Source organism: Microcaecilia unicolor, chromosome 3 (genome assembly GCF_901765095.1).
Source record: "Microcaecilia unicolor chromosome 3, aMicUni1.1, whole genome shotgun sequence".
NCBI classification, from domain to species: domain Eukaryota; kingdom Metazoa; phylum Chordata; class Amphibia; order Gymnophiona; family Siphonopidae; genus Microcaecilia; species Microcaecilia unicolor.
This window is the reverse complement of record NC_044033.1, coordinates 208,472,989-208,500,517: the sequence shown is the minus strand read 5'-3', so window position 1 is coordinate 208,500,517 and position 27,529 is coordinate 208,472,989. Positions and strand designations below refer to the sequence as shown.

Genomic DNA, 27,529 nt, shown 5'->3' with positions numbered 1-27,529 from the left:
CGGCCATAAAACACTCCGGCACTGATTGGAGCAGGTAGTTTGGACAGCTGTCCAGTTTGCAGTGCGTTTTAGAGAATTTGCGAATGGTTAGGGAGACCTTTGCAGTAGAGACAGTGCCAAAGGTAGTCCAAAAGCGGCCAGCTGGACTTTGACCGCAAGGTCGGTGAGAAATTCATCTATATTAGAGGCGCACAGGGGGAGCGAGTAGCGATGTGACAGGATTTTTTCCCTAAAATAGTTTGCCAACTGAATTGCTGACGGCATGCCTTCATTTGGTGAAATAATCAGGGAAGTGTTTTAAGCTGTTTGTGATATTTTTATTTTATGATATTTATATCTAGATATGGGAAGCTTTCAAATAATCAAGAAAGCTGTCAAATTATTAAAAAAAAATCCCTTATCCTCCACCTTTTAAGGCACCGCCTACCCCAAGGAATAGTGTTAGACTTTTTACAAATGACCACGCATAGGCAGTCCCTTATTTCTAATAAGCTTTTGCTATTATTTTGAGTGAACTAAAGCACCGGCAAACTCCGCCTGCTGGCTTCATTCATTAAACCCTCCGTGTTCAGATCATCACATAATGGATCAGATTCTCAAACTCAGCTCACACTCACACGTGCGTGCTCCGTTCCCGCTCTCTTTCCTGTGCCCGTCAATCAACCCATTCTAACCAATGGGCGCTGGGGATGGTCGTAGGTGCGAGCACAGCTGCAGGGGGAGGGGACATGAGCCATGGGATTGGACGCTGATTGGCGGTTGCTCCGGGAGATGGTGGCCGGGGCGGGCCGGGATTGGTCACAGGCCGGAAGTACAGCGGAGGCGTTGGGCCAGAAAAGCCTGACAGTGACCCGGAGTCGCCGTCGCAGCCATGGGCACCGAACTGTATATCAGCGAGCTGGACAGCCGCTTCTTCCGGGATAACCTGCTCAGCAACGAGGACTGGGGTGAGGAAACCGGAAGCGGAAGTGCATTTTAGCGCTATAGGAGAGGGAGGGTATAGAGCGAGGTATAGTGCAAGGGGGTAGGTAGGGTAACCTTGGGCATCTGCTGCCTTCGTCCAAAACACGGAACGTGGGGGAGGGGAACATGCCGAAATATCATTAAGAGTACCAGTATATAATCTTGCTATCACTGTTATTACTGGCAGTAATAATGCTGCTGGTATTAATTATTCCTAGCTCAAGGGTACTCACTCAGCCAGTGAGGTTTTCAGCATACCCACAATGAATATGCATGAGATGCATTTGCATACGATGGAGGTAGTGCATGCAAAATTGTCTTATAAATATTCATTGTGGATATCCTGAAAATCCCCCCCCCCCCCCTGCTGTGGCAGGAACAGTACTTATAACACTGGTAACATAACATAGTAGATTAAATAGCTACTGTGCTGGTGATGCAAGCTGTACTCATGTCTTTATGTCGGGTTACAGCATTGGCTCCCAAACTTGTCCTGGGGAATCCCAGCCAGTCACGTTTTCAAAATACCTGCAGTGAATATTCATGAGATTAATTTGCAAGCATTGCTTGCACTGAATGAATGCATGTTTTTCTCATGCGTATTCAGTGTGGGTATCCAGAAAACTTTATTGGCCGCAACTTGACGGGTTCTTAAACCAGTCCTTGGCATACACCTAGCCAGGCTGGTTTTCATGATAACTGTAGTGAATATGCATGAGATAAATTGGCATACAGTGGAGGTAGGGCATGCACGTTATCTCATGCATATTCATTGTGGGCATCCTGAAAACCTGACTGGCTAAGTGTGTCCCAAGGACAATAACCAGAGCTTTCCAACTGTGCCTGGAAATCTGTCAACCAGTCTGGTTCTCAGGATATCCACAATGAATATGCATGATGACAATTTGCATATATTGTGTCTCCAGTTTATACAAACTAGCTTGGCAGGGCCAGCCCAACGCCCCAACCATTAGGTGCTCGCCTAGGGCAACAGCTTCTTGGAGGAGAGGGGGGGGGGGGCAGCAAAGAACAGCTGCAGTCAAATCAATACAACAGGTCCTGACAGCCACACAAACTCAGAAAAGCATCAACAGTGTTGATTCAACACATGCTTTAACCTCCATTGTTATAGGATGTTGTGTGATTATCATGATTGTTGAGTTTATCATAATCGTTGGAGGGCTGGAAGCTAGGGGTCTGAAAGTTAATTGAAGGTGATAGGCTGAAGATTTGTCTAGGTTGTCCACCACCCTTGCACTGGTTCTGTTTCTTGGAAAAATTGAAATAAACAAAAACATACCGAGTGGCACACTTCACCCAGAAAACAAATCTTCAGACATCAAAAATGAAAGCAAAGGATCAGAATTTTTTTTAACCAGGGCTAGTGTCCTTCAAAAACTTCAGAAAATAATGTAGAAATCTGAGACTTCTTATGAGAAGGTGTGTAATTACCAAGATGTCACAGAGAGCGTTGTACCGATCATGCTGTGGAAAATATTTTGAAGTCCAAAGAACACATTTTAATAGTAAATGTCAAAGCCCAAAAAAATTATATAAAAAATGTTATCCACAACAATGTATGTAGCTCATTTCAGGGTCCTTTTACTAAGCTGCGGTAAAAACTGGACTTAGCTTGTTACTACATCAGTCTTTCCTGTGCACGGAGGCCATTTTTACTGCAGCTGGAAAATGGACGATTTTCTGAAATTTTTAAAAAAATGAATGGCCATCAGCTAATTTTGTTATTAGCATGCGGCCATTGAAAATATTAGCTTTCGAGTACTTACGGACACCAATTTGGTGTGTACATCATATACCTCTAATCTTTGATTTCGAGATGTGTTTTAGAGGCTAAGTGTGCCACTATACATAGTAACATAGTAGATGATGGCAGAGAAAGACCTGCACGGTCCATCCAGTCTGCCCAACAAGATAAACTCATATGTGCTACTTTTTGTGTATACCTGACCTTGATTTGCATCTGCCATTTTCAGGGCACAGACCGTGGAAGTCTGCCCAGCACTAGCCCCGCCTCCCACCACCGGCTCTGCCACCCAATCTCCGCTAAGCTTCTGAAGATCCATTCCTTCTGAACAGGATCCCTTTATGTTTATCCCACGCATTTTTGAATTCTGTTACCGTTTTCATCTCCACCACCTCCCGCGGGAGGGCATTCCAAATATCCACCACTCTCTCTGTGAAAAAATACTTCCTGACATTTTTTCTTGAGTCTGCCCCCCCCCCCCCCTTCAATCTCATTTCTACTTCTACCACCTTCCCATCTCCGGAAAAGGTTCATTTGCGGATTAATACCTTTCAAATATTTGAACGTCTATATCATATCACCCCTGATTCTCCTTTCCTACAGGGTATACATGTTCAGGTCAGCAAGTCTCTCCTCATACGTCTTGTAACGCAAATCCCATACCATTCTCGTAGCTTTTCTTTGCACCGCTTCAATTCTTTTTACATCTTTAGCAAGATACGGCCTCCAAAACTGAACACAATACTCTAGGTGGGGCCTCACCAACGACTTATACTCCCTCCCTCGTGGGTTCCGTCACAATTTGTCTGAGCAGAGCACTTTGAAAAGCATCCACGATCTCTCTACTTCTTTCCGATTCCGCAGATGGAACCTTCCAATCTACATCCGGCAGATTGAAATCTCCTAGCAACAGCACCTCTCTCTTCTTTCCAACTTTTGAATATCTGCGATCAGATCTTTATCTAGTTCCTCCAATTGTGTCGGGGGGGGGGGGGGGGGGTCTGTAGACAACACCCACGTGGACAGAGGTTCTATCATCTCTTTTTAAGGTGACCCATATCTTTTCTTCCTTTCCCCAGGTCCCTGTCATTTCAGTTGCTGCGATATCATTTCTCACATACAGAGCTACTCCTCCACCTTTACGACCATCTCTATCCTTCCTAAATAGATTATAGCCTGGTTTGTTTGCATCCCATTCAATTGTTTTTTTTTCAAGTTTTGCCAAGATAGATTTCTTTATATTGGAGACCAAGTATGTGCAAACTTATCTTGTTCACAGTCATTGTAGATAACAATAAGAGGAAATATTTTTTCACTCAACGAATAGTTGAGTTCTGGAACACATTGCTGGAGGATGTAGTGACAGCAGTTAGCTGGTATCTGGGTATAGAAGGGGTTTGGACAAATTCCTGGAGGAAAAGTCCATAGTGTGGTATTGAGACAGACATGGGGAAGCCACTGCTTGCCTTGGGATTGGTAGCATTGAATGTTGCTACTCTTTGGGGTTCTACATGGAATCTTGTTACTCTTTAGGGTTCCAGAATCTTACTACTCTTTGAGATTCTTCATGGAATCTTGCTCGTTATGATTCCGGAATCTTGTTACTCTTTGGGGTTCTGGAATGTTGCCACAATTTGGGTTTCTGCCAGGTACTTGTGACTTGGCTTGGCCACTGTTTGGAAAACAGGATACTGGGCTAGATGGACCTTTGGTCTGACCCAGTATGGCTGTTCTTATGTTATTGTTGTGTTACCTGAACACACCTAAGTGGTGCATCAGCATTTAAAGTTGGTTTCTGCAGGCATAAGTCTGATGCCGAAAGTTAGGTGTGAGATTGGCGCTTAACTGCAACTCTATAAAGGGGAAGTGCCCTTTATAGAATCTCACTTAACGCCGATTTTTTCCCATGCTCACTTTTGAGTGCCATCTACTGAATCTAGCCCAGTTTTTATACAGAGAAAGTGTTGTTTGGGGGATTTGTATGGATGACGGCACTAGGTGAACCTGCTGAATTAGCATGATTTAGAATATGCAGGGTGAGGCAAAAAAAAAAAAAAAGCAACCCTCTAGCGTTTTTAACCACTTTCTCAGCAACTGCTTTGAATTTCAATGAGGAGTACTACATAATTTAGGAGTTCTACATAATTAAGCTATGTTGATGTTACTGACATTTTGGCGTTACTACCTAGCGATTTTTGCGTGTTAAAACTGTTTGAACTAAAACACAGTAAAATAACATCATTCAAACGATACAATTCACTGCAGTCACTGAGAAGGCTCATACTGTCCACCCCTAGCTTTAATACAGGCCTTCAGTCACTTTAGGAAGTTCATAACAGCCTTGTCGGTCGGTCGGTCCCTGTGACAGGCTGCCCCAGATCTGCAGCGCTTCCTTGAGTTCAGCGATTGTTTGTGGCTTTGGGTAGAGCTTAGAAGAGATTGGGTGGCAACGCCGGTAATTGGGAAGCAAAACCAGTGCTAGGCAGATTTCTACAGTCTACGCCCCGATCGTAACTGAATAGATATGGATGGGCTGGAGTGTAAATTTTAAGGGGCTTCGACGTTATCTTCAGAACCTTTAGTACAAGAAGAGTGCTGGGCAGACTTCTACGGTCTATGCCCTGAGAATGGTAAGGACAAATCAAACTCAGGTATACATATTAAGTATCGCATACCATGTAAAATGAGTTTATTTTGTTGGGCAGACTGGATAGACCGTTCAGGTCTTTCTCTGCCGTCATTTACTATGTTACTATGTGATAGGCCTCCAACATTGCTCCCCAAACATAGTAGTCCAAGGGTGGAAGCGTGGAATGGCTTCCCGGTGGAAGTCGTGGAGACGAGGACTGTGTCAGAATTTAAGAAAGCATTGGATAAGCACATGGGATCTCTTAGGAAAAGGATGAGTTAGTGGTTATGGAGGATGGGCAGACTGGATGGGCCATTCTGCCTTTATTTGCCGTCATATTTCTGTGTTAAGGTCCTTCGAATTTGGAGGTCACTGGTCCTTTGTACAAAAGTTTACATTACTGTCTGATACCCTGTGTTTTTCTTTTTTTTTTTAAATGGTAGCTTTACAATTAGGTTATCCTATTTTTAAAAATATATACGCTTAAAGTCTATGAAGATTCCTTTCTGTTTCAAGGGTGAGGCTTTGAAACATGTTACCTATTGAAAATGAAACTGAAACGTTTGCCATATGAAAAGTTGTGGGGAAGTTAAGATACTGACTGTATAATTGATTAATTGTATAGCCCTCAATTGTAGAGAACTTCTTAGTCTGTGAACTGCTGTGAATCCTTACTGGAATAACGGGGAGTATACAAAACACAAATAGAATAGAATACAGTGCAAACATTTTTGAATGTGTGAAAATCGCTGGGTGGTCGCATTAAAAAATCTGTAACTTTGCCATGCTTAATGATAATCTCATTCCACTCAGCACATAAATGTAGATGGTAACAATAAAGCTGTAAAATTTCACGTTGAAATTCTAAGCGATTGCTGAGAAAACAGTAAAAATCCTCTAGGGGGTTACTTTTTTTATGCCTCATCCTGTATATGTGTGTGTAGAGGTTCTCTTGACCCAGCGAGACTACTTTGCTGGGTCAGGCTAATAATTCATTGAGCCCATCATTGTTTCTGAAAGGAACTATTCCGGGTCGCTTGGAAGTACCTGACAGATTGCCAGAAGTAAGAGGTGGTGACTCCCTAGCTAATAATCATTAGTGGATCTGTTTTCCAAGAGGTTTACCCAAACCTTTTCTTAAAGTTGCCTTTTACATATTTGCAGGGGTTGAGAAAGAGGCAGAGATGAGTCCAGCCTCAGCACTATCCATTTTATTTAGTGGCCCACGCAGCGGGGAAGGGGAAGTAGAAATAAACGCATGGTTCTGTAAGCATCTTGGTAGTCACACCCTTGAGAAACGAATCCCGTTCAGTCCAAGATGTACCCTTCTCTGCACTATTATTACCAGTAGTGCACTGTCCAACCCTCATTCTTTGAGTTATTGCCAAGAACTTCTTTGATATACTTCCATAATTAGGAACCGTGCCCTGTATGTGTCCGGCTGCCTTTCTCTGCTGCTAGAAGCATTTTCATTTCTTGAGGAAGCAGTTTGAGCTGTGCATGATTATTCAAGCCCACGCTGAGTGAATGGTGCGTGTAGATAGTTCCTGGGAAGCTTCCCGTTCTTTTGACAAGCTGAGCTGCCCATCCTGTGTCTGCAACCTTGTTTTCTTTTTTTTTTTTTTTATAATATTTATTGCAACCAAACATGACAATATTATCACAGTTTTCATTTTTGTCAATCCATTTTCACCCCTCTCCCCCTTCCCCCTCCTTCTAGATGAAAGCACAGGAACTCCCAGACTTGATGTAATCTTATTCAAGTCAGAGTGAAAACAAAAAATTGTAATTGAATCTTAAATAACTATAGATTAACATGCCATAAAGTTTTGCATATTTGCTGAAAATGTCTTCAACATGCAGGAAGAATCCAGCCTCCTTTGTATTGCTGCATAATCATAACAGCACATAAAAGGTTAAGCCACATTGAGAGGTACGTCACTTAGCTACTGCCTCAAAATTGTCCATCTTGCAGTCGAAAACGTATAAAGCAAGAAAATACGCTTGATTTTGGCCGGTTTAGGAGTAACATTATCATAAAGGTCAAACGGAAAGACTTGTGGTTGCAGGGATAGCTGCAAACGAAAAATACCCAAAAAGTTTGGACATGACCAAAACATATGGCCAAATGTAGAGCATTTACTGTTAAGTGTGATTTTCATCTGAAATGCTCTTTTGGGGGATATGTTATGCTTGATCACAGAAGTTGATTTAAGAAGTGGTTTACAGAGATGATTTTTCAATAAATCAAACTACAAATCTCGAGTCCAAGCTGTTGCCTGTTTTTGAAAGTCATTAGAGGCAGGTCTGCCTGCAGACTTTCTTTAATATATCCCACCACAGATCACCCGTTGAGCCCTCCCCTGCCCTAATTTCCTCCATACTTATTAAGGCTCAGGCTGGACTGTGGCAATAGCCTGGTAATGCTCAAGCATAGCTGAATCCTTTTTACTGGGAACTGCCTTTGGCAGTCTTTTTCACCCATGCTTGTTGTGTGTTATGTGTCTTCTTGTTGTGGTTTGCATGCTTTGTGTGTGCTGTAGTGTAGGGAGAAATTTGTTGTAAATTTTGTCATATCTTCATGTATTTGCTTTCTGTGGCAGGGCTTTGTCTATTTGCTCATATCCGGTTATGGTTACACACACACTGCTCCTGGACGCTTGCCTTTGTTTACAATGTACTTAACATAGCCTAAGCTCTGACTTCTATTATTGTTACCTCCTTAGCTGTGAATGCGGGACAGAAAACTGCCTCAGCAATGCGCAGGCTACCACCCTTCTCTGCAGGTAACAGCTCCTCTGGCAGAAAGAGGAAGTGGCTGTGAAAGAGCTAGTTCCGCTGCCAGGAGCATTAGCGTGTGGACGTCCAGCCTATAAGGAGTCGCAGCTTAGAAAGAAGCATCTTTTCATTAGGAGACGAATGCCCCATAACGTAGGCGTAGTTTCTCTGTGTAATTTGGGCGGGGAAGTACATAAGTATTGCCATATTGGGAAAGACCAAAGATCCATCAAGCCCAGCATCCTGTTTCCAACAGTGCCCAATCCAGGTCTCAAATACCTGGCACGATCCCAAAAAAGTACAAAACATTCTGTGCTGCTTATCCCAGAAATAGTGGATTTTCACTGTCCATTTAATAATGGTCTATGTACTTTTCCTTTTGCAAGCCGTCCAAACCTTTTTTAAACTCCGCTAAGCTAACCGCCTTTACCACATTCTCTGGCAACGAATTCCAGAGTTTAATTACACGTTGAGTGAAGAAAAGGTTTCTCCGATTCGTTTTAAATTTACATTGTAGCTTCATCGCATGCCCCCTAGTGTTTTTAGAAAGCATAAACAGACGCTTCACATCTACCCATTCAACTCCACTCATTATTTTATGGACCTCTATCATATCTCCCCTCAGCCGCCTTTTCTCCAAGCTGAGGTCGTCGTTTCGGCACTGGCACCTGTAGCCTTTGTAGGGCTCCATGTCCTAGAACCCCCTTCCCTTCCTTAACCTAGACCTCTCTCGTATAGACCGACGCACCTGAAGAAAGCATCTTGTAACTGTGTATAGTAAGGAGAACTTCCCCTAGCCATGTGTGTATCAAGAGCAGGGATGGATCACAGAAAACTGATGACTGATTAGCATAGGTTAAAAAAAATAATACGTGCAAAGTTTATTTCATGTGCATTAACTTGCGAATTCACAAGTATACAGTTGATTTATGCATGTTAAAAAGTTCTGGTGTGCAATAAAAATGTTTTATTAAAATGAACATCTGAAACTAACAAAAAAAAAAAAAAATCTTGAGAATCCGAAAAACTGAACAGAAATTTTTTTTTGTCTGTGCACGTCTCCAATGACCAGCATGCATGGCTGGAGTTCACATTTCGCATAAGCTTTACAAACTCTAAAGTTTTTGGAATCTGTGCATAACGTACCCCCTCCAGATAGTGTCATTTTTCAAATCCCATCTCTGTCGCCAACAGCAGTGTATCATATTTGTGTTATTTTGTTTCTGGTGCTGTGTCTCTTACTCCTGGAAGCTGACATGGACAGTGCCCTTCTCTAGGATAGAATGACATCTGCAGTTCATTTTTCATTCATTCATTCATTTAAGTATTTATATACTGCTTAGACTTAAGCAGTTTACGGTTTCATTTTACAGGTACTGGGTCTGTCCCCAGTGGGTTCACAGTCTAAGTAAGTCATTGTACTACTGTTGTACCTGGGGCGATGGATGGTTAAGTGACTTGCCCAGGGTCACACAGAGCTGCAGAGGGAATTGAACCTGGTTCCCCAGGATCTCAACCTACTGCCGACTATCAGGCAGCAGGAATTGAACCCAGTTCCCCAGATCTGCAACCCACTACACTAATCATTAGGCCACTCCTCCACTTGAGGAACTACAGCTGCTTCTACCACAAATGGTAGCTATGGATCAGGACGTACCAGAATTAGGGTTGATGTTCCTTTAGATACTTAGGGCCGGATTCAGTAAATGACGCCAAAAAGTAGGTACTGGGAAAAATCAGTGCTGTTGTATAAAGGGCACTGTGGGATGAGTGCTGATTCCCATGACTTAAATTAGGCACCAGGACTTAATGCCTGCTGAAACCAGGTCTAAATCCTGATTCACATCCCCCCCCAATTCTGTAACTCTGCACATAACTTTTGGGAATGCTGAAGACCCACCCATATCCCTTCCATGGCCACACCCTTTGCACACAGAATTTAGGCACGGTTCTTTATAGAATTAAGCATAGGCAGTTGCGTGAGCAGCTCCAAATTAGTGTCAATGTCAATAATTGATTGTCAGTAGCCAATTATTGAGTGTTACTGGCTCATTAGTTCCATGTCAACTCAGGATCGCACCTAAATTTGGGCAACCTTTATAGAATGTGGGGGTTAAAGGCCTGTTGCTGTTCAAAGGTTCATTTGAATAGAGTTCCCTTTTTCAGTATCTCTGTCAGCAGGGCCATCAACTTGGAGAATCCTTGAATGAATCACTGTCAGAAAATTGTGCAACCCAAAAAGTGTTGCACCTCCTTCTTGTCCCTCAGGATCGGCCATTCTCTTACTGCTGAGATTTTGTGCGGATCCTGGTGATATTAAGTAACCTAGGAATTATAGGAACTCTTTCTGAACTAGCAGTTCTCTAGTTTTGTAAATAGTTTGTGTTTTAAGTGATATGGAACTTGGTGTACCTGTTAGTTATGGTCTACTATTCCATACTGGACTAACATATCTCAGAACAATTCATATATTAGAGTGTAGAATGTCGCTGGTGCACTCTTTCATCCAAACGGCATCACTGGGTATTCAAACTATTTATTTATATCGGGTATGAATTGTTTTCCATTTAACCCTCTTCTGGATATGAGCTAGGTTATAGTCTTCCCTGAGAAGTCCCAGGAGCTCATTAATGAGGGAAAGTTTATTGTAATGGATATTGACTGTTCTGAGGGTCCAGTAATCCCCACAGGGTCAAAGTGATCCATCTTTCTTTGTCACCAGGAAGAAAGGGGCTCCTACCGGGGAGATGGAAACCCCGATGAACCCCTTCTTCTGACTCTTTTGTAGATATTCACATGTGCCTTTTGCTCCAGTTCAGACAGGTAATAAGTTCATCTGAACAGGACCTCCACCCCAGGTTGAGGTCTGCTGAGGAGGTAATGTACCTTCTTGAATATTTTCCAAAATTTGAGCACTTCTAAATTCTTTATTGTTTGCCAAATAACTCCTGAACATCAGTTTTCTTCTGGCATATCACCCTGTTCAGAATCAGGCTGACGCAGCCCTTCTTAGTGCTGCAACAGAAGGCGAACGTAAAGGTTATCTGGTGTGTTCTCTGTGGAACACATGGATTGTGACATCTGAATTACAGAAATCTTAAAATGTCTACAAAGTGTGGCGCATAGATAAGTTCAATTGCATGACTACCTAGTGGTCATGAATTGTTCTCTTTCAAAACCAGTCTATTGATAAAAAGAACAATTCATGACCAATAGGAAGTCATGCTCTTTGACCTTATCTATGTTCCACATTTTTTGGACCTGATAAGGGGGGGGGGGGGGGGGGAGCCAGTCTCTACTGCTGCGCTCATCCATTTTCATATACTGAAACCTTGTGTTGCTGGCCAGTTGTGAGGACCATGAAACACCCTGAGGTTCCTGGGTCATTGTAGTTGAGAGCTTGTAGTTTCATTTCTTCCAAAACAATCAAATGGAGACTGTCATGGGGGAGATTTGAGTCCCCAGGAATGTACTTGATCTAAGAGGTCTTATTAGTATGTGGCCCACACTCCCCCCATACTAGAGTTGGGACTGTCAGTTGCCCCCTTTGGGTAGTTAATGAGTCTATGTGCTATTAGGATGTGGAAGAGTGGCCTAGTGGTTAGGGTGGTGGACTTTGGTCCTGGGGAACTGAGGAACTGAGTTCAATTCCCACTTCAGGCACAGGCAGCTCCTTGTGACTCTGGGCAACTCACTTAACCCTCCATTGCCCCATGTAAGCCGCATTGAGCCTGCCATGAGTGGGAAAGCACGGGGTACAAATGTAACAAAAATAAAAAAAAATTAGGGCAGTTGGTCCATCAGTGTCCTGTGAGCCCGCAATAGAAGCTGAGGCCTTCTTGAGGACATCTTTCTTTTTTCTTTATTGCTTATCTACACCAGTCCCAAGAAACAACCAGGCAAATGATCCATGGGATCCAGACCAGATGTTAAAAGAAACAGCTCGCGAACGAGTGAAGATCAGAAAGAGTCCAATTTATTCATCACAATAAAAATAATAAATAGATAAATAGGTAAAAGCCTGACACTGCCATGTTTCGCCTTAACTAGGGCGGTGTCAGCGGCTTTTAAATACCCAAAGCTGTTTTGAAAAAGTATCTCCTACTGGTCTCACAAACTCCTTATCCAAACAGCAACAGCATGGAGTTTGTGTGATCAGTAGGTAATACTTTTTCATCACATCTTTGGGTATTTAAAAGCCCCTGATGCATGTTAGGGTGAAACATGGCCGTATCAGGCTTTTAACTATTTATCTATTTGTTAGTTTATTGTGGTAAATAAATTGGACTATTTGATCTTCAATCCTTTGGGATCTGCTATTTCTTTTGACATTGTCTACACCAGTGCTATTGGTGAGCTGAGCTCAGTTGGGGGTCAAGGGCGGCCCATGGGGGATGCAGGGCCATGGGCAGAGACTAATTGTGGGGCCTCATTTGCATAAGTCAGTAGGGACTGAAAAGTAGGAACATATGCAAAAAACACAGTTGCAACCTTGCTGGAGGGTTGTTGCCAACTACTACTACTACTAACACTTGTATAGCGCTACCAGGCGTACACAGCGCTGAACATGAGACAGAGAGACAGTCCCTGCTCAAAGAGCTTACAATCTAGGTAAAAACAGACAGACAAGACATTTACGGGCAAGGGAATTACTGGTAAAGAGGAACAGGAGAGAAGGAGGGCAAATGAGTAGGGTTAGGAGCCAAAGGCAGTAGTGAAAAGGTGGGTTTTCAGCATAGATTTAAAAACACAGGTAGAGATGGAGCTAGACGTATGGGCTCAGGAAGTTGGTTCCAGGCATAAGGTGCCGCAAGACAAAAGGAATGAAGTCTGGAGTTAGCGGTGGAGGAGAAGGGGTATGATAAGAGAGATTTGTTCAGAGAGCGGAGTTCACGGGGAGGAATGTAGGGAGAAATGAGAGATGAGAGGTAGTGAGGGGTCATAGAGTGGATGCATTTTTTTTTTTTAATATTTATTTATTAAGGTTTTTAAACGTTTACATATTGACAACCTCTTTATAACAGTCATGTATCACATACAGAATGTTTGAGCTTCAAAAACAAGAAGCGGTGTATCCCCAATCCTCCCCTCCCCCCTGTCCCGTCCCATAAACCCCCCTCCCCCCATGTTACCAGTGGGATATCCTGATATGAGGACTGTGTTATAGCAGTCATAGTCTTGGTATAATCAGTTTAGGTGCATCTAAGTCTATCCCATTTTGTGATCGCCAGACTCGATATTGTTCCCACTGTAAATTAAATTTTGTTACATGTCCCAATCGTATAGCTGTCATTTTGGCCATTTGGTAGAGGTAGTCCATCTTGTGTATCACCTTTATCACTGGCGGAGCCAGCTGGCTTTTCCACGCTGATGCCAGTGTGATTTTTCCTGCTACCATCCAAACTGTTGTGAGCCTGTGCACCGACAGCCGCACTCCCGGGGGTCTGATGTGTAGCAGACAAATCTCCGGTTTAGTAGGGTATCTTACCCCGGTCACTATAGCAAATAGGTCCAACAGTTCTGTCCAGTATGCTTGAATCTTAGGACAAGACCACCAGATGTGTAGCATATCCCCTACCATTGAACAGTTTCTCCAACACTGTGCAGACCCCTGTCCATACATTTTTACCAGTCTCTGTGGCGTGTAGTACCACTGATATAGTATCTTATAACTATTTTCAATCATTGAGCTAGATATGGAAACCCGCAACAAGTGGTTCAATGCTTTTTCCCACTGTGTGTAATCTATGGTAGCCTGCAAGTTTCGTTCCCATCGTTGTATGTAATATAGTATGGGTCCCTTGTCATTAAGCAGTGCAGCATATATGCGAGAGATACACCCTCTGTGACTTCCCACTCTCATTGCTCTTTCTAGGGTCGTTTCTTCTATAAGTAATTCTGCTTTGGCTCTCTTATTTATATAGTCTCTAATGCGAGTGTAGTGGAACAGATGTGAAAGTGGTAGCCCATAATCTTCCTGTAATTCTACGAATGAGAATACCTGACCCTCATCCCATAGCTGGCCCAGTGTGGTCAAACCTCTCTTCTCCCATTGTCTGTATATTAAATTATCCATCCCTAGTGGACACCCTGGGGCCGTTTTTATTGCCATTTGGTGGAAGCAACAGCGATTAGGAAGATACTTCCCCCTGATGGCTAACCATGTCTGCAAAGGGTATTGCACTGCTGGGGGGGCTCTCTTAATATATGTCCGTAGTTGGCCCTTTGGTATCCACAGTAAAGAGCCCAGGTTGTTTAGTCCCATCCAGTGTTGCTCTATCTGAAACCATGCTTTTGTACTACCAGCACTCCATCCCGCCAGCACACGTAACTGTGCCGCCTGATGGTATAGCGTAAAATTTGGCACTCCCATACCTCCCAATTTCTTGGGCTGATATAGTATAGCTGCCTTCACTCTGGGCGGTTTATGCTGCCAAATATATGCGAAAACCTTCCGTTTGAGTTGCCTAAAGAACCCCCTCGGCATTGGTAGGGGCAGTGCAAGAAACAAATATAGCAATTTGGGTAGGATCATCATTTTTATCGCTGCCACTCGCCCCAGCCAAGATAGTTCTAAGCCCTCCCATCTGTCCAGATCTTCAAATAGTTCCCTGAGCTTCATGGGAAAATTAGCTTGATATAAATCTGTCAATTTGGGTGTTAAGTGCACTCCTAAATATTTAAGGGATCTCGTGACCCATTTGATCGGGAATTGTTGTCGTATTGAAGCTTCATCTCTCATTGTTAATCCCAGCCCTAAAGCTTCCGATTTGTCCATATTCACTCGAAACCCAGAGCATTTGCCATATCGGTTTAGTTCCTGCATTATCTGAGGCATGGAGTCGCTCGGGTCCACTAGGGTTAGTAGAATATCATCGGCGAATAACATGATTTTATGTGTCACACCCCCCACAGTGATGCCATGTATATATGGGTCCAGCCGGATATGCTGGGCTAGTGGCTCCATTGTCAAAGCGAACAGTAGTGGTGATAAGGCACAGCCCTGGCGTGTCCCACGTTCTAGTGTTATCGGGTCTGAGCTTTTCCCGTTGATCCTCAAGGCAGCCATTGGTCTGGTGTAAATCAATTGAAGCCATGTTATAAAACGACCTGTAAATCCCATATGTTCTAAGACCTTAAACATGAAACCCCAGCTAACCCGATCGAACGCCTTTTCGGCATCCAACGAGAGAAGCAACATAGGTTGTCGGGTATTTCGTGCCTCGTGGATCAAGTGGAGTGCCCTTCTAATGTTATCAGTTGCTTGTCTGCCTGTGATAAATCCCGCCTGATCCTCCTGTACTAGTTTCGGCATTAGCTTTTGTAGTCTCTTGGCTAGTATTTTGGTGAAGATTTTATAGTCAGAGCCTAGAAGGGAGATTGGGCGGTAAGAACCGCAAAATTGTGGATCTTTCCCTGGTTTGCGAAGGACCACTAGATCTGCCAATCTCCAAGAATGAGATAGTTCCCCCTGGAATTCCAACTCGTTGAATGCCCGAACTAGCAGGGGGATCAGCAGTTTGCTATATCGTTTGTAAAATTTATTTGTGAACCCATCTGGTCCCGGTGCTTTCCCATTAGGTAGATCTTTAATTGCCCATGCCACTTCGTCGTGTGTAATGGGGGCTGAGAGCATCTCCTCTTCTAGTGGTGTTAATTTTGTAAGCTTGGCTTGCGCTAGGTATCTCTCGGATTCCTGCGGATCCGAGTTTCCCTCGGCCTGATAGAGTGTTGTGTAGAAATTTGTGAAGGCTGCCCGAATATCTTCTCGTGTGGTGCATATTTTCCCCTCTTTGTCATGAATGGCCGTGATATGTGTGTTGGCAGACCATTTTTTCAACTTAAATGCCATTAGCCGAGAGGACTTGTTCCCATATTCATAGTATGCCTGTCTCACCCGTTGGAGTTGTTCTGCTATCTCTGCCATCTGGATTTCCCTAAGTTCCATCCTCAATGCATGTATGCGGTGTTGTATTTTCTCCTTATCTCTCTGGCGGGTTTCTTGTGCACTGAGGGTTGTCAGCTCTGTGTGTATTTGTTGGGTCCTCACTCGTGTCTGGCGTGCAAGATGTACCTGTAGAGCTATTACTTTCCCTCTTATCACTGCCTTGCAGCCCTCCCATAATATTCCTGATGTCACCTCTCCATTATCATTAAGGGTGATGTAATCTTTAATGGCCACTTCTAGGCTGGTAGCGATAGCCGAATCTGCTAGTAATTTGTCATTGAATCGCCACTGCGGCGCCTCAGGGCTCGAAACCCTCAGCTTCACCTCTAGCACCATTGGTGTGTGGTCCGACCACGTTCTCGGGTGTATCTGAATATCTATGATATCAGTCATTAGGGTTGGTGGGCCCATCCAGAAATCTATGCGAGAGTATGAGTTGTGGACTGCCGAATAGAATGTGTATCCTCTCGTTTGGGGATTTCTATGTCGCCAGATATCTACTAGATGCCATTGCCTCATAAATTTGTGGAGCTGAGACCGAGCGGATTGTGAGTATCTAACCCCCTGTGTGGTGTTATCCAGAGTTGGGTGCAGCGTCAGATTGAAGTCCCCACCTATTAATAGGGTGCCTATTATGTGCTGGGAGAGGAGCGCTGATAGTTCCAGATAGAATACACCCTGCTGATCATTAGGTGCGTATATGTTTAGAAGCGTAAGTATTTCCCCCTCCACTCGTACTATCATTAACAGATATCTGCCCTTTTTGTCCCTGATCACTCTCTGGACCCACCATGAATATTTTTGGGATAGCATGATCATGACCCCATTCTTTTTCTTTTCTAGTAGGTTGGATGCACAAAATACCTGTTGCTGTCTTGTACTTTGACAGAACCGCTCAGCTGACTGTAGCAAATGGGTCTCTTGAATGAATGTTATGTCTTCTTTTAGGCGTTGCACTTCTTTGAACATAAGTTGGCGTTTACCTGGGGAGTTAAGGCCCTTTACATTTAGGGTCATACATTTAACAACACTCATCTAATTTGTGAGAGTGCACCCCTTGACTTTAATCCTTGCTTAGTCTTCCAGATTATCCCCTCTTGTTGTGTTTTTTCCCTCCCCTTCATGTGGTGTTTAAATATTGTCAGTCTTTTCCCACTAGTACCCCCCTTACCCTCCCTCCCCTTTTGAGGACATCCTCGTGTCATATACATAAGGGTGTCTAGAAGGATAATGACCCACCCCTCTAGTTATCAACTTTGAATACCTGGGCCCCACTTCATTAACTTATACATTGCTAATTACTTATCATAGTTATATCTCCTTTCCGCACTAAGTAGTGCATTCTTAACAACATCAACTCTACACAATTCAATTACAAGTTGCGGCCTGCATCTGGGTTCCGATGCCAAGGATATAGGCTTTGTTTATTTCTTTACTCTGGCGTCTATTTTTGTTAATTGCTTGTCTGATTGTTGGCGTTGTAGTCTGCCTTTTCCCGCGACGACTCTTTGCCAGCGTGGTTTATCGCCAATCGTGGGTAGATGTTTCTTTGATGCAGTAGTTTCCCCCTGTGATCTTTCTTCTGGGAATATTTCTGCCACATCCTCTATACTTCGCACTTGATATTGTTTCCCTTCTTTGTAGAATCGTAGCACAAATGGGTGGCCCCATCGATATTTGATGCCCTTGTCAGTCAGAAATTTAGTGAAGGGCTTGAGCTCTGCTCTTCTTTTCAGTGTGGCTGCGGCTAGGGCCTGGTAGCATTCTATATGGTAGGTGTCCCATTGGAATCCAGGTGTTGATCGTGAGGCCCTCATAATTTGTTCCTTTAATTTAAAGTCATTAAAGCAGGCGATTATATCTTTTGGACGGTTATTTATGGTATTTCCTAGGGCTCTATGCGCCCGTATAAGTTGGATTGTTGCTGGTTCTTTAGATATCTGAACTTCTTTCAGTAGGGCGCTTGCAATACTCTGTACTGTTGTTTCACAATCATTGTACAGTGGCGTGTCTGGAAGGCCGCGGAACCTCACGTTGCAGCGTCGACTCCGGTTCTCGAGATCTTCTACTTTGTCCCATATTTGCATTGTTTCCAGTTTAGCCTCCCTCATCTGGGAGTCTATAGCCTGTATTAATTCTGTTTGTTCGTCAATGCGATCTTCTGTCTCTGCGACTCTGATGCCCAGCGCGCCTATTTCCCCTCGGAGCTCCGCCCCCAGTGCCACGAGGTCCGCTCGCACTGCGGCGATGATTTCAGTTTTTATTTCTTGTAGCCACCCGCGGATCTCGTGCATGTGGGTTTCTTCTGGGTTGTGTCTCTCTCCCGTTATAAAAAGTGGCGGGGAGAGCATCGGGGGACTGCCTTCACGAGGGCTGGTCGGTTCTTGCTCGGGGGACGGCGCGCTCATGTTCGCCGCTGGGCCCGTGTACGCAAAAGCTTGTAAGTCGATCGGGTTCGTTTTTGATTTCGACATGGATCGCTTACCCTTGGCTTCCGATGCTGTTTCCATGTAATTGCTAATTGTTTTTATGCGCTCGCGTCTCCGTGGGTGTCCTGATAGCGTGAGGCTGATCGGAGCTCGTGGCTCAGGCAGCCATTTCAGGGGATGACGTCACTTCCTCTCCAGAGTGGATGCATTTAAAGATCAGCAAGAGGAGTTTGAACTGAATACGGAAGCGGACAGGGAGCCAGTGAAGTGACTTGAGGAGTGGGATAGTGTGGGCATAACGATTCTGGCGGAAAATAAGTCATGCTGCAGAATTCTGGACAGACTGGAGAGGAGAGAGATGGCTGAGCGGAAGACCAGTGAGAAGTAAATTGCAATAGTCTAAGCGAGAAGTAACAAGGGTGTGGATAAGGGCTCTGGTGGCGTGTTCAGAAAGGAAGGGGCAAATTTTGCTAATGTTGTAGATAAAGAAGCGACAGGTTTTGGCGATTTGTTGAATATGGGCAGAGAAGGAGAGAGAGGAATCGAAGATGACTCCAAGGTTACGAGCTGAGGAGACAGGGAGGATATGAGAGCCATTGACGGAGATAGAGAATGGGGGAATAGGGGAAGAGGGTTTAGGGGGAAAAATGAGAAGTTCGGTTTTAGACATGTTTAATTTAAGATGGCGTTGAGACATCCAGGCAGCAATGTCAGACAAGCAGGCAGAGATTTTGCCCTGGATTAAAGTTGAGATTTCAGGGGTGGAGATGTAGATCTGAGAGTCATCAGCATAAAGGTGGTAGTGAAAGCCATGGGAAGAGATCAGGGCACCAAAGGAAGAGGTATAGATGGAGAAAAGGAGTGGTCCAAGGAAAGAGCCTTGAGGCACACCTACAGAAAGCGGGAGAGAAGTTGAAGAGGATCCACCATAGTGAATGCTGAAAGTATGGAGTGAGAGGTAAGAAGAGAACCAGGAAAGAACAGGGCCCTGGAATCCAAGCGAGGATAGCATATCAAGGAGTAAAGTGTGGTCAACAGTGTCAAAAGGAGCAGATAGGTCAAGAAGGATAAGGATGGAATAGAGACCGCTGGATTTAGCCAGAAGCAGATCATTAGAGACTTTTTGGTAAGTGCAGTTTCAGTAGAGTGAAGAGGGCAAAAGCCAGATTGAAGTGGGTCAAGAATAGGTTGAGAAGAGAGAAAGTCAAGACAACGGCGGTGAACGACACACTCAAGTAATTTGGAGAGGAAAGGGAGATGGGGCGATAGTTGGAGGGACATGTAGGGTCAAGTGAGGGTTTTTTTAAGGAGTGGAGTGACAATAGCATGTTTGAAGGCCATAGGAAAAGTTGCAGTGGAGAGTGAAAGATTAAGGATGTGGCAGATGACGGGGGTGATAGTAGGAGAGATAGTGATAAGTAGGTAAGTGGGGATGGGATCAGAGGAACAGGTAGTAGATTTAGAGGAGGAAATAAGAAGGGCAGTTTCTTCAGCAGAAACTTCTGAGAATGAGGAGAAAGAAGGAAGGAAGGGAAGGAGAGTGGGTGTGAACTAATGAAGAGAGAGGTGGGGAGGGTTTGAATGACAATTCAAGGTTAATCTTACGGATTTTTTCATGGAAGTAGTCAGCTAGGGTCTGAGGAGAAAGAGAAGGGGGAATAGGGGACGGAGGTACTTTAAGAAGAGAGTTTAGCGTGGCGAAAAGAAGTCGAGGGTTAGAACCAAGGGAATTAGTAAAATGGGTGAAGTAATCCTGTTTGGCAAGTGAAAGGGCAGATTGGAAAGAGTTCAGCATGAATTTGAAATGAGTGAAGTCGGCAAGGGAACGGGATTTAAGCCAAGAACGTTCTGCTGAGTGGGTGCAGGAGCGAAGATAGCGGATTATAGAGGTTAGCCAAGGCTGGGGTTTGGTTCGCCTAGTAGGACGGGGCATAGAAGGGGCAAGAGTATCAAGAGCAGAGGAGAGAATAGTATCGTAGGAAGAAACAGCATCATTCACAGACTTGTAGAGAGAAGGTTAGAGACACAGGATAGATTAATGGAGGCAATAGCTTGAAGATTCCTGGAAGTTGGGGATGAGATTGGGTGGGAGTGGGAAGGAGGGTGCTTAAGAGTGAAGGTAAGTAGATGATGGTCAGATAGGGGGAGCTCAGAGGAATAGAAGTTGGAGGGAAAGCAGTTAGAGGAGAGGATAATGTCAAGACAGTGACCATTTTGGTGAATGGGTGTTGAGGAGCGGAGTTGAAGATTGAATGAGGACGTTAGGGCAAGGAATTGGGAGGCATAGGAGTCAGATGGATCATCAGCGTGGATGTTAAAGTCCCCAAGGATAATGGAGGGGGATGAAGGATTATGAAAGAAGGAGAGCCAGGGATCGGAGTCAGTGAGAAAGGATGGAAGAGACATATCATGGGGGCGATAGATGACTGCTAGACAGAGAGGCAGTACACTTCTTTCAGGACCAGGATCTTGCAACCTGTTCTCTGTCAAACATCTTTTCAATTCTGACACAATGGGAGATTTAAGACTTCCAGCTTCATGGAGGATCCGAAAGTGCCAGCTCACTTTTAGGTGGCTCACAAGATTAGTGACCAGCAGTGAAACTCCACTGTGTCCCCAAGTCTACCGCTGTTCGTTAGCCATGGCAGAGAAGCATCCAGTTACTCTCTGCTAGTTGGATCCAGTCTGGTTCTCCAAAGGCCTGGGAGAAGGTGCTATGAAGTTAGTTCACCTTCTTCAGGGTTGAGTTATTTCATTCTAGAAGTAGGATTGCCCAGGTAACAGGTTAGGAACACCTTTGATAGTGGATTAATAAAGCTCACTTTGTCAGAACTAGTTTATATTAGTCTGAGAGGTAAACTCAGAGGGTGATTCCCAGGAACATAATGATCGTACTGGACATCACACAATCTTCATCCCTTCCGATCACTATACAACCTGTATTTGTTATCAACCAACTGGGCAAACGCTTTTGACGGTACTATGTAAGCCACACTGAGCCTGCAAATAGGTGGGGAAATGTGGTGTACAAATGCAACAAATAAATAAATGCATTCCTTTATACTGATATGTCGAGAGGAGAGTGCCCCTCTACCCCGGACTTTCTGGAGTGGAAAGGTGCCACGCCATTGTTTTTATTTGGAAGTACTCGAGGCTGACCACTGAACACCACCTTTCGGCACTGTAAGAGGTACATGCATCAAGGAGAACATCCTATCCACTTATACGCAGGGAGATCACCCTCACCCTGTAGAAGCTTATGCAGCTGCGTCCCCCGTCCCTTATCTCAACACTGACTAGGATTTTGCAGCTGGCTGGCCCCAGATTCACCCAGCAGATTTAATTGAATCCTGGGTTTGCCTGATTTGCCATATTTGTAGGTTTTTATTTAAGGCATGCATAAAGGGGGGGGGGGGGGAAAGTAGTCCCTTAGAGTGAACTATTCGCCTCGCCCACCTGCCTGCACGAAAGTGGGCGGGCCGGGAACCGTCGCCTCTCCGGCTGGTGCGTGCTGCGCTCTACGCACCGTCTTCCGTTGCTGCGACGTAACAGCGTAGCGCGGGGAAACGTAGCAGCAGGCTGCCTTGTTTTTCCCTGGAGCCGTGCGAGGCGAGCTCGGCTGAACTATGCTGCGCGCGCTGCCACTGCGGTGCTGGTGGCGCGCGGGCTGCAGAGCGGCGCGCGGCCGGGAGAGCTCGCCACCCACGAGCGCAGGGAGCAGCAGCAGCAGCAGCAGCAGCCGCCCATGGGGAGCTCAGGGCGCCTCCTGCAGTTTCTTTACCTCTCCCCCCAGGGCCAAAGCCAAGAAGAGGCCAGGATCCTGGAGACCCCAGCCTGGAGTAGTGCAGGAAATAGAGGAGGAGGATGCAGATCTGGAGGATGACGAGTATGCAGATCTGGAGGAAGATGAAGAGGCCCTGTGGGCCCAACACCCAGCCACAGCGCTGCCACTTGGAGGACAGAACATATTCCTAGTTCACCCTAATGTCAAGTGGGGAGCCACAAAACAGCACCTCACCACTGCTGAATTGCAGCTGGCCGAAGCTGTGACACTGGTGAAGAGCTTGCCCGACTGGACAGTGGCAGATCAAGTGATCCTGTCCACCAAAACACCCAACAGCAAGCTAATATTCGGTAAAGGGAACTTCCAGGCCCTGACTGAGAAGATTCGAGGGTCGCCGGGGATCACGGCAGTCTTCTTGAACGTGGAAGTGCTTTCTGCCACCTCCGTGAGAGAAATGGAGGATGCCTGGGGGGTGAAGGTTTTCGACCGGTACACGGTGGCCCTTAATATTTTCCGCTGCAACGCCAGGACGCAAGAGGCCAAACTTCAGATAGCTTTGGCTGAGATTCCACTTCTGAGGTCTATGTTGAAAAATGAACTGGCTGACTTGGATCAGCAAGGCGGCGGCAGCTCAAGGTATACCATGGGATCAGGCGAAACTTACACTGAGGTGCAACATCGTCTCCTGAAGGAGAAAGAGCAGAAGATCAAGAGGGCTCTGGCGAAAATCAAGAGAAATCGGTACCTGCTCCAGACTCTGCGTCGAAAGCGAGAGCTGCCGGCCATCTCAGTGATGGGCTACACCAACTGTGGGAAAACCACGCTGATCAAGGCCTTGACTGGAGATGAAGGGCTGCAGCCTCGGGATCAGCTCTTTGCCACGCTCGATATCACGGCTCATGCTGGCCTTCTGCCCTCCCGCATGACCGTCCTCTACATAGATACCATTGGGTTTCTCTCACAGCTTCCCCACAACCTCATTGAGTCCTTCTCTGCCACCCTACAAGACGTGGCTCGCTCAGACTTAATAATTCACGTGAGGGACATCAGCCATCCTGAAACTGTAAACCAGAAAGCAAGTGTTCTCTCTGTATTAAACAGTCTCTGTCTCCCAAGACAGCTGCTTGATTCGATTGTAGAAGTCCACAACAAAGTGGATTTGGTAGGGGGTTATCAGCCCACCGAACCATGTGTCTTCCCAATTTCTGCTCTTCATGGTTATGGATTGGAAGAGTTAAAACAAGAACTTGAAACCAGGCTGTTAACAGTTACTGACAAACAGATCAAGACTCTTAGGATTAATTTATCAGGACCTCAGTTAAGTTGGCTTTACAAAGAGGCAACAGTGGAGGATGTCAGTGTTTTGCCTGAAGATGGCGCTGCGGATGTGAAGGTGATCATAAGTAGCTCTGCCTATGGCAGGTACAAAAAACTTTTCCCACACTGGTAAGGAATTTGTGTCTTCTGTAGAGCTGACTTTATTGAAAGAGACCCTCAAAACTGGAGTTAATTTTCATTCACTGCATTCTTCTGCTGGAATGATCCTGTCTGCTGAAGACTTTGGCCTGTGCTACTCCTGCAGAGCGGAAGAAAACCTTGCTTTTGTTTTGAAAAGCCAGTTTGGCTGTACCGATCTCGGTGCTTTGATAGGGGGAGGAATGTATAGTATCTTCAGAGTACTGTATTGACGGTGTTTGGCATTTGCATATGGCTTTGATCTGTAAACCACTTTTGCAATGTATAACATAAAGCAGCATCTGAAGTTGGCGAAATAAAGATTTAAAAAATGTTGATGGATCCCAGAGGAGATTCACAAATTCATGTGTTTGTTTTTAAGGGCTGTTACGTAAATTTAGTGTACGTCAGGACTCCAGAGTGGATTTGAGTGCTATACAGAAAGCCAGTTCGAGTTATCTAGTATCTTCCAGTGGATAAAGCAGGTCCTGTTTACAGGCACCTGTGAATAAAACCCTGTTTCTGAGTGTGGCTAATACCTGCGTCGATCCCAAGCTTGATTGGTACAGCACAGCAAATGAGTAACATCATAGCTGTAAAGTTTCGTTATCAGCCGTACTTTGAGTCTGTGTGTACTGAGTCCACTCTTCTGTCTTGCTGATTCACCTTCAGGGTAATTTTTAGGCCTGATTCTGTATGTGTGTCACTGAAATACACAGGGAAGGCAGTTTTCAGAAACCCTTTACCTGTAGGGTAAATTGACTGAACACTCTCCAGTCCTTTACCTGTCTGAAAATATGTGTGGGGATTAACAACACGTGTATTTAACCAGGTAAAGATAAGTAGACCAAAGGGCATATTTGGGTAACAGGAAAGAAATACTTTAGAGCAGTGGTTATAACCAGGCACTGCTGCTGAATATTGGTTCTGACCACTGCAACACTGTCCGATTAGTGCCAACGCAGTCCAGGGAGCTGGTTAGTAGTGATATGCAGTCTGCTAACTAGTTAAGTAAGTACATAAAGTTATGACAGCAGAAAGGCCGTCCTAATTTCATCTTTCGAGTTAACCGAGCACCGTTCTGAATATCAGCTGGGTAACCTGTTAACTTCCGGGTGACCACACTGACCCACATATTTAATGCTGGAACCTGGACATGGCCTAGCATTAGATATCTGGGCTTAATTTAGCCCATGCTTGTCAGCAGCTTCCATTATGTAGCTTCCCATTATGCTAGAACCTATGGGATAGTTGGGTCCATCAACCAGCAGGTGGAGATAGAGAACTGAAAACTGAGCTGAGACATATCTTTGTTGGCATCTAGATCAGCTCCTCAGTATTTTCTATCTCCAGCAGGTGGATACACTGGTTCTGGGTGCTTTGCTGGTTCCCAGTTGAGCTTTGCAGGTGGCTTGAGTCTGCAGAGTCGTATCTGAATATAAGAATAGCTATACTGGGTCAGACCAATGGTCCATCTAGCCCAGTATATCTAGAAAGCCAATTAGTAGCACAATTCCATGTTACCAATCCTGGGGCAAGCAGTAGCTTCCCCCATGTCCATCTCAGTAACAGACTATGGACTTTTCCTCCCGGAACTTGTCTTATAGCGCAGAGTGCAGTTATGCACCCAGTTATAGAATTGCCTTTCATAATCAGCATTCTCTGGTTCCTGTAACCTGGATAGCTTAGCAGTGGGCATTCAGGGTAGCAGTCGATTTTCTGTTATCTAAGGGATGGCAACCTGGTCCAGTACCTGAAGAATTCATAGCACAATTTCAGATCTGCACTTGTGCTCAGGGAGTATCACACACAACAGCCACATCTTAGTGGATTTTACTTTGTTAAATTGAAAGCAGAGATAGTGCAAGGGAGGTACCTTAGCCGATAGGTGGACTGAGTTTGTACCAGTGAGAGATCATGAGATTGAGACGATTGTATATTCTTTAACTCCCGACAGGAGCAGTGGCCTGATCCCTGTTCTACAGGAATGTTGAGGATGTTGGAAATCGTCCCTGTTATTTGTTGGATGCTGAATGTTTCTTTGAAAGATGGGGTTTTCCCCAAATCTTGAAAACAAGCTACGATAAATCCAGTGTTGAAGAAGGTGGATTTAGATGTAAAGGTGTTGAATAATTATCGTCCAATTTCTGTTATACCCTTTAGCAGGAAGATTTTGGAAAGGGTGGTTCTGTCTCAATTGGAGGAATTTATTGAGAAATTGTTGTTGCCACCATATGCTGCTTCTGATATACCTGCATTGTTTCAATTTGATGGAGAAGTAATACCTGTTGTGAATAATTTGAGGGATCTGGTTGTGATTGTAGATTCCATCTTGAGTATGAACTTGTATACACAGAAAATTGTGAAGGACATTTTCTTTAAATTGTGATTGATCACATATTTCCTTGTCATCAAGCAGATGCAGCCATTACAGATGGGTTGTGTCCATCAACCAGCAGAGGGAGATAGAGAGCACACTTTTTTCAGTGCCTCATACCAGCTTGCTCCACTGCCTCTCCTTCAGTAATCTCTATCTCCCCTAGCAGAGTGGTTGTAGCATCTTCGAGCTCCATCAAAAATCTGCCTGGAGGTGGCTCCTGGCTTGCCAGTTGTTAGCCGGGGTGTTGGAGGCTATAGCAGCTTCACTTTAAAGGCACATAGGTTCGCCCTTTCCCTGCCTTACCCATACCTCCGTGGATGTGGACATATTGCTTAGCTTTCCCTGTCTTTCCCCACCAACAGTGGATGCAAGCACATAGGTTCGCCCTTTCCCTGCCTTTCCCACTCACCTGAGCCTCCGGAGTTCTATTTACCTCTGCTTTCCTCACAGCGTTAAAAAAAAAAAAAAAAAAAAAGGAACAGAGGTTTTTTCCTTGCCTTTTTCTGTGGGACCGGAGCTGTGATACTCGGTCCAGTGAGGTAAGAGTGTTTTCTGACTCCTCCGGGGTGGGCCCGCGATCGGGGCGATTTTGGCGCAAACCGCCATTTACAATTTACCGCCGTTTTCGGCGATGGCTGCGGAGACAGTAAAGCGCTGTTCTAAGTGTGGCAAGCGCAGATCAGCAGCGGGGCTCTGTAAATCGTGCTGTACAGACGTTAGAGCCGGCCCGAGCATGGCGAGCGACGATTCTTCGTGCTCTGAGCTGGCAGCGGGCGCCATTTTGAATTTACCACATGGCGCGACCTCCGATGAGATGGAGAGTCCTGAGCCCGGGGGGAGGCCTCGGAGTGAGGCTGATATGGGAGCTACTAGCCCCGGCAGAGATCCGGGTGCCCAGGGTGAGTTTTTCTCCCCTGATTTTGTCTTATTAATGCATAAAGCATACATGCTTAAAAGAGCTCTCCCACAAAGCCCGGCATGGGCCTCGTCTAAAGCCCCCCCCCCCCCCCCCCGGTGGATTCTAGCCTGGGTATGCCCTCTGAGGCGTTATTCCCTGATAATTGGCAGAATATGAAGCGCAGAAGGGCTCATTCCCCTTCAGAGAGTGCTGCACCTCCATTTTCCCCCCCCGTGGTCGGGCTGCGAGGATTCGAAGGACTCTGGCAGGCCTTCATGGTCTGAGGAGCCAGAGTCTGGTGCAGAAGTGACTCAGGATCTGGACGATCCCTCCGCGGTGAGGATTTTCCACCGTGATGAGCTGCCAGCGCTTATTTCTGAAGCCCTGCAGGCTCTCTCTATTGAGGACCCTGCCAGTGGCACAGCCTTCTCTGTGAATCCTAGGATGGCTAGTACCAAAAAGCCTGCTCGAGCCTTTCCTTTGCATGACTCCATCCAAGA

The 27,529-nt window shown here is 45.2% G+C and overlaps 2 protein-coding genes across 4 annotated transcripts in view; both read left to right on the top strand.

Moving 5' to 3' along the window:
• The first annotated feature begins 820 nt into the window (after positions 1 to 820).
• ATF6B (activating transcription factor 6 beta) overlaps positions 821 to 27,529 on the top strand; it is a 64,643-nt gene continuing 37,934 nt past the window's right edge. For 2 of the 3 annotated variants that reach the window (XR_003941511.1, XM_030197299.1), the window contains exon 1: positions 821 to 947. Coding sequence is in view for 1 of the 3 variants with exons in the window: in XM_030197299.1 (XP_030053159.1) it covers positions 872 to 947 (76 nt within the window). In the remaining 2 variants the exon portion in view is untranslated. Of the gene's footprint in view, positions 948 to 18,728; positions 18,741 to 20,141; positions 20,147 to 27,529 lie in introns of those variants that run through there. The other variant, XM_030197300.1, reaches the window with a different exon arrangement.
• Positions 22,068 to 24,098, top strand: GTPBP6 (GTP binding protein 6 (putative)). The gene has a single exon (XM_030197301.1). It carries the CDS (start codon positions 22,139 to 22,141, stop codon positions 23,744 to 23,746), a length of 1,608 nt encoding a protein of 535 aa, XP_030053161.1. The 5' UTR covers positions 22,068 to 22,138; the 3' UTR covers positions 23,747 to 24,098.

Excerpts from the sequence above, each read along its gene's own strand:
- GTPBP6 (XM_030197301.1), top strand. The coding sequence starts at position 22,139 with ATGCTGCGCGCGCTGCCACTGCGGTGCTGGTGGCGCGCGGGCTGCAGA.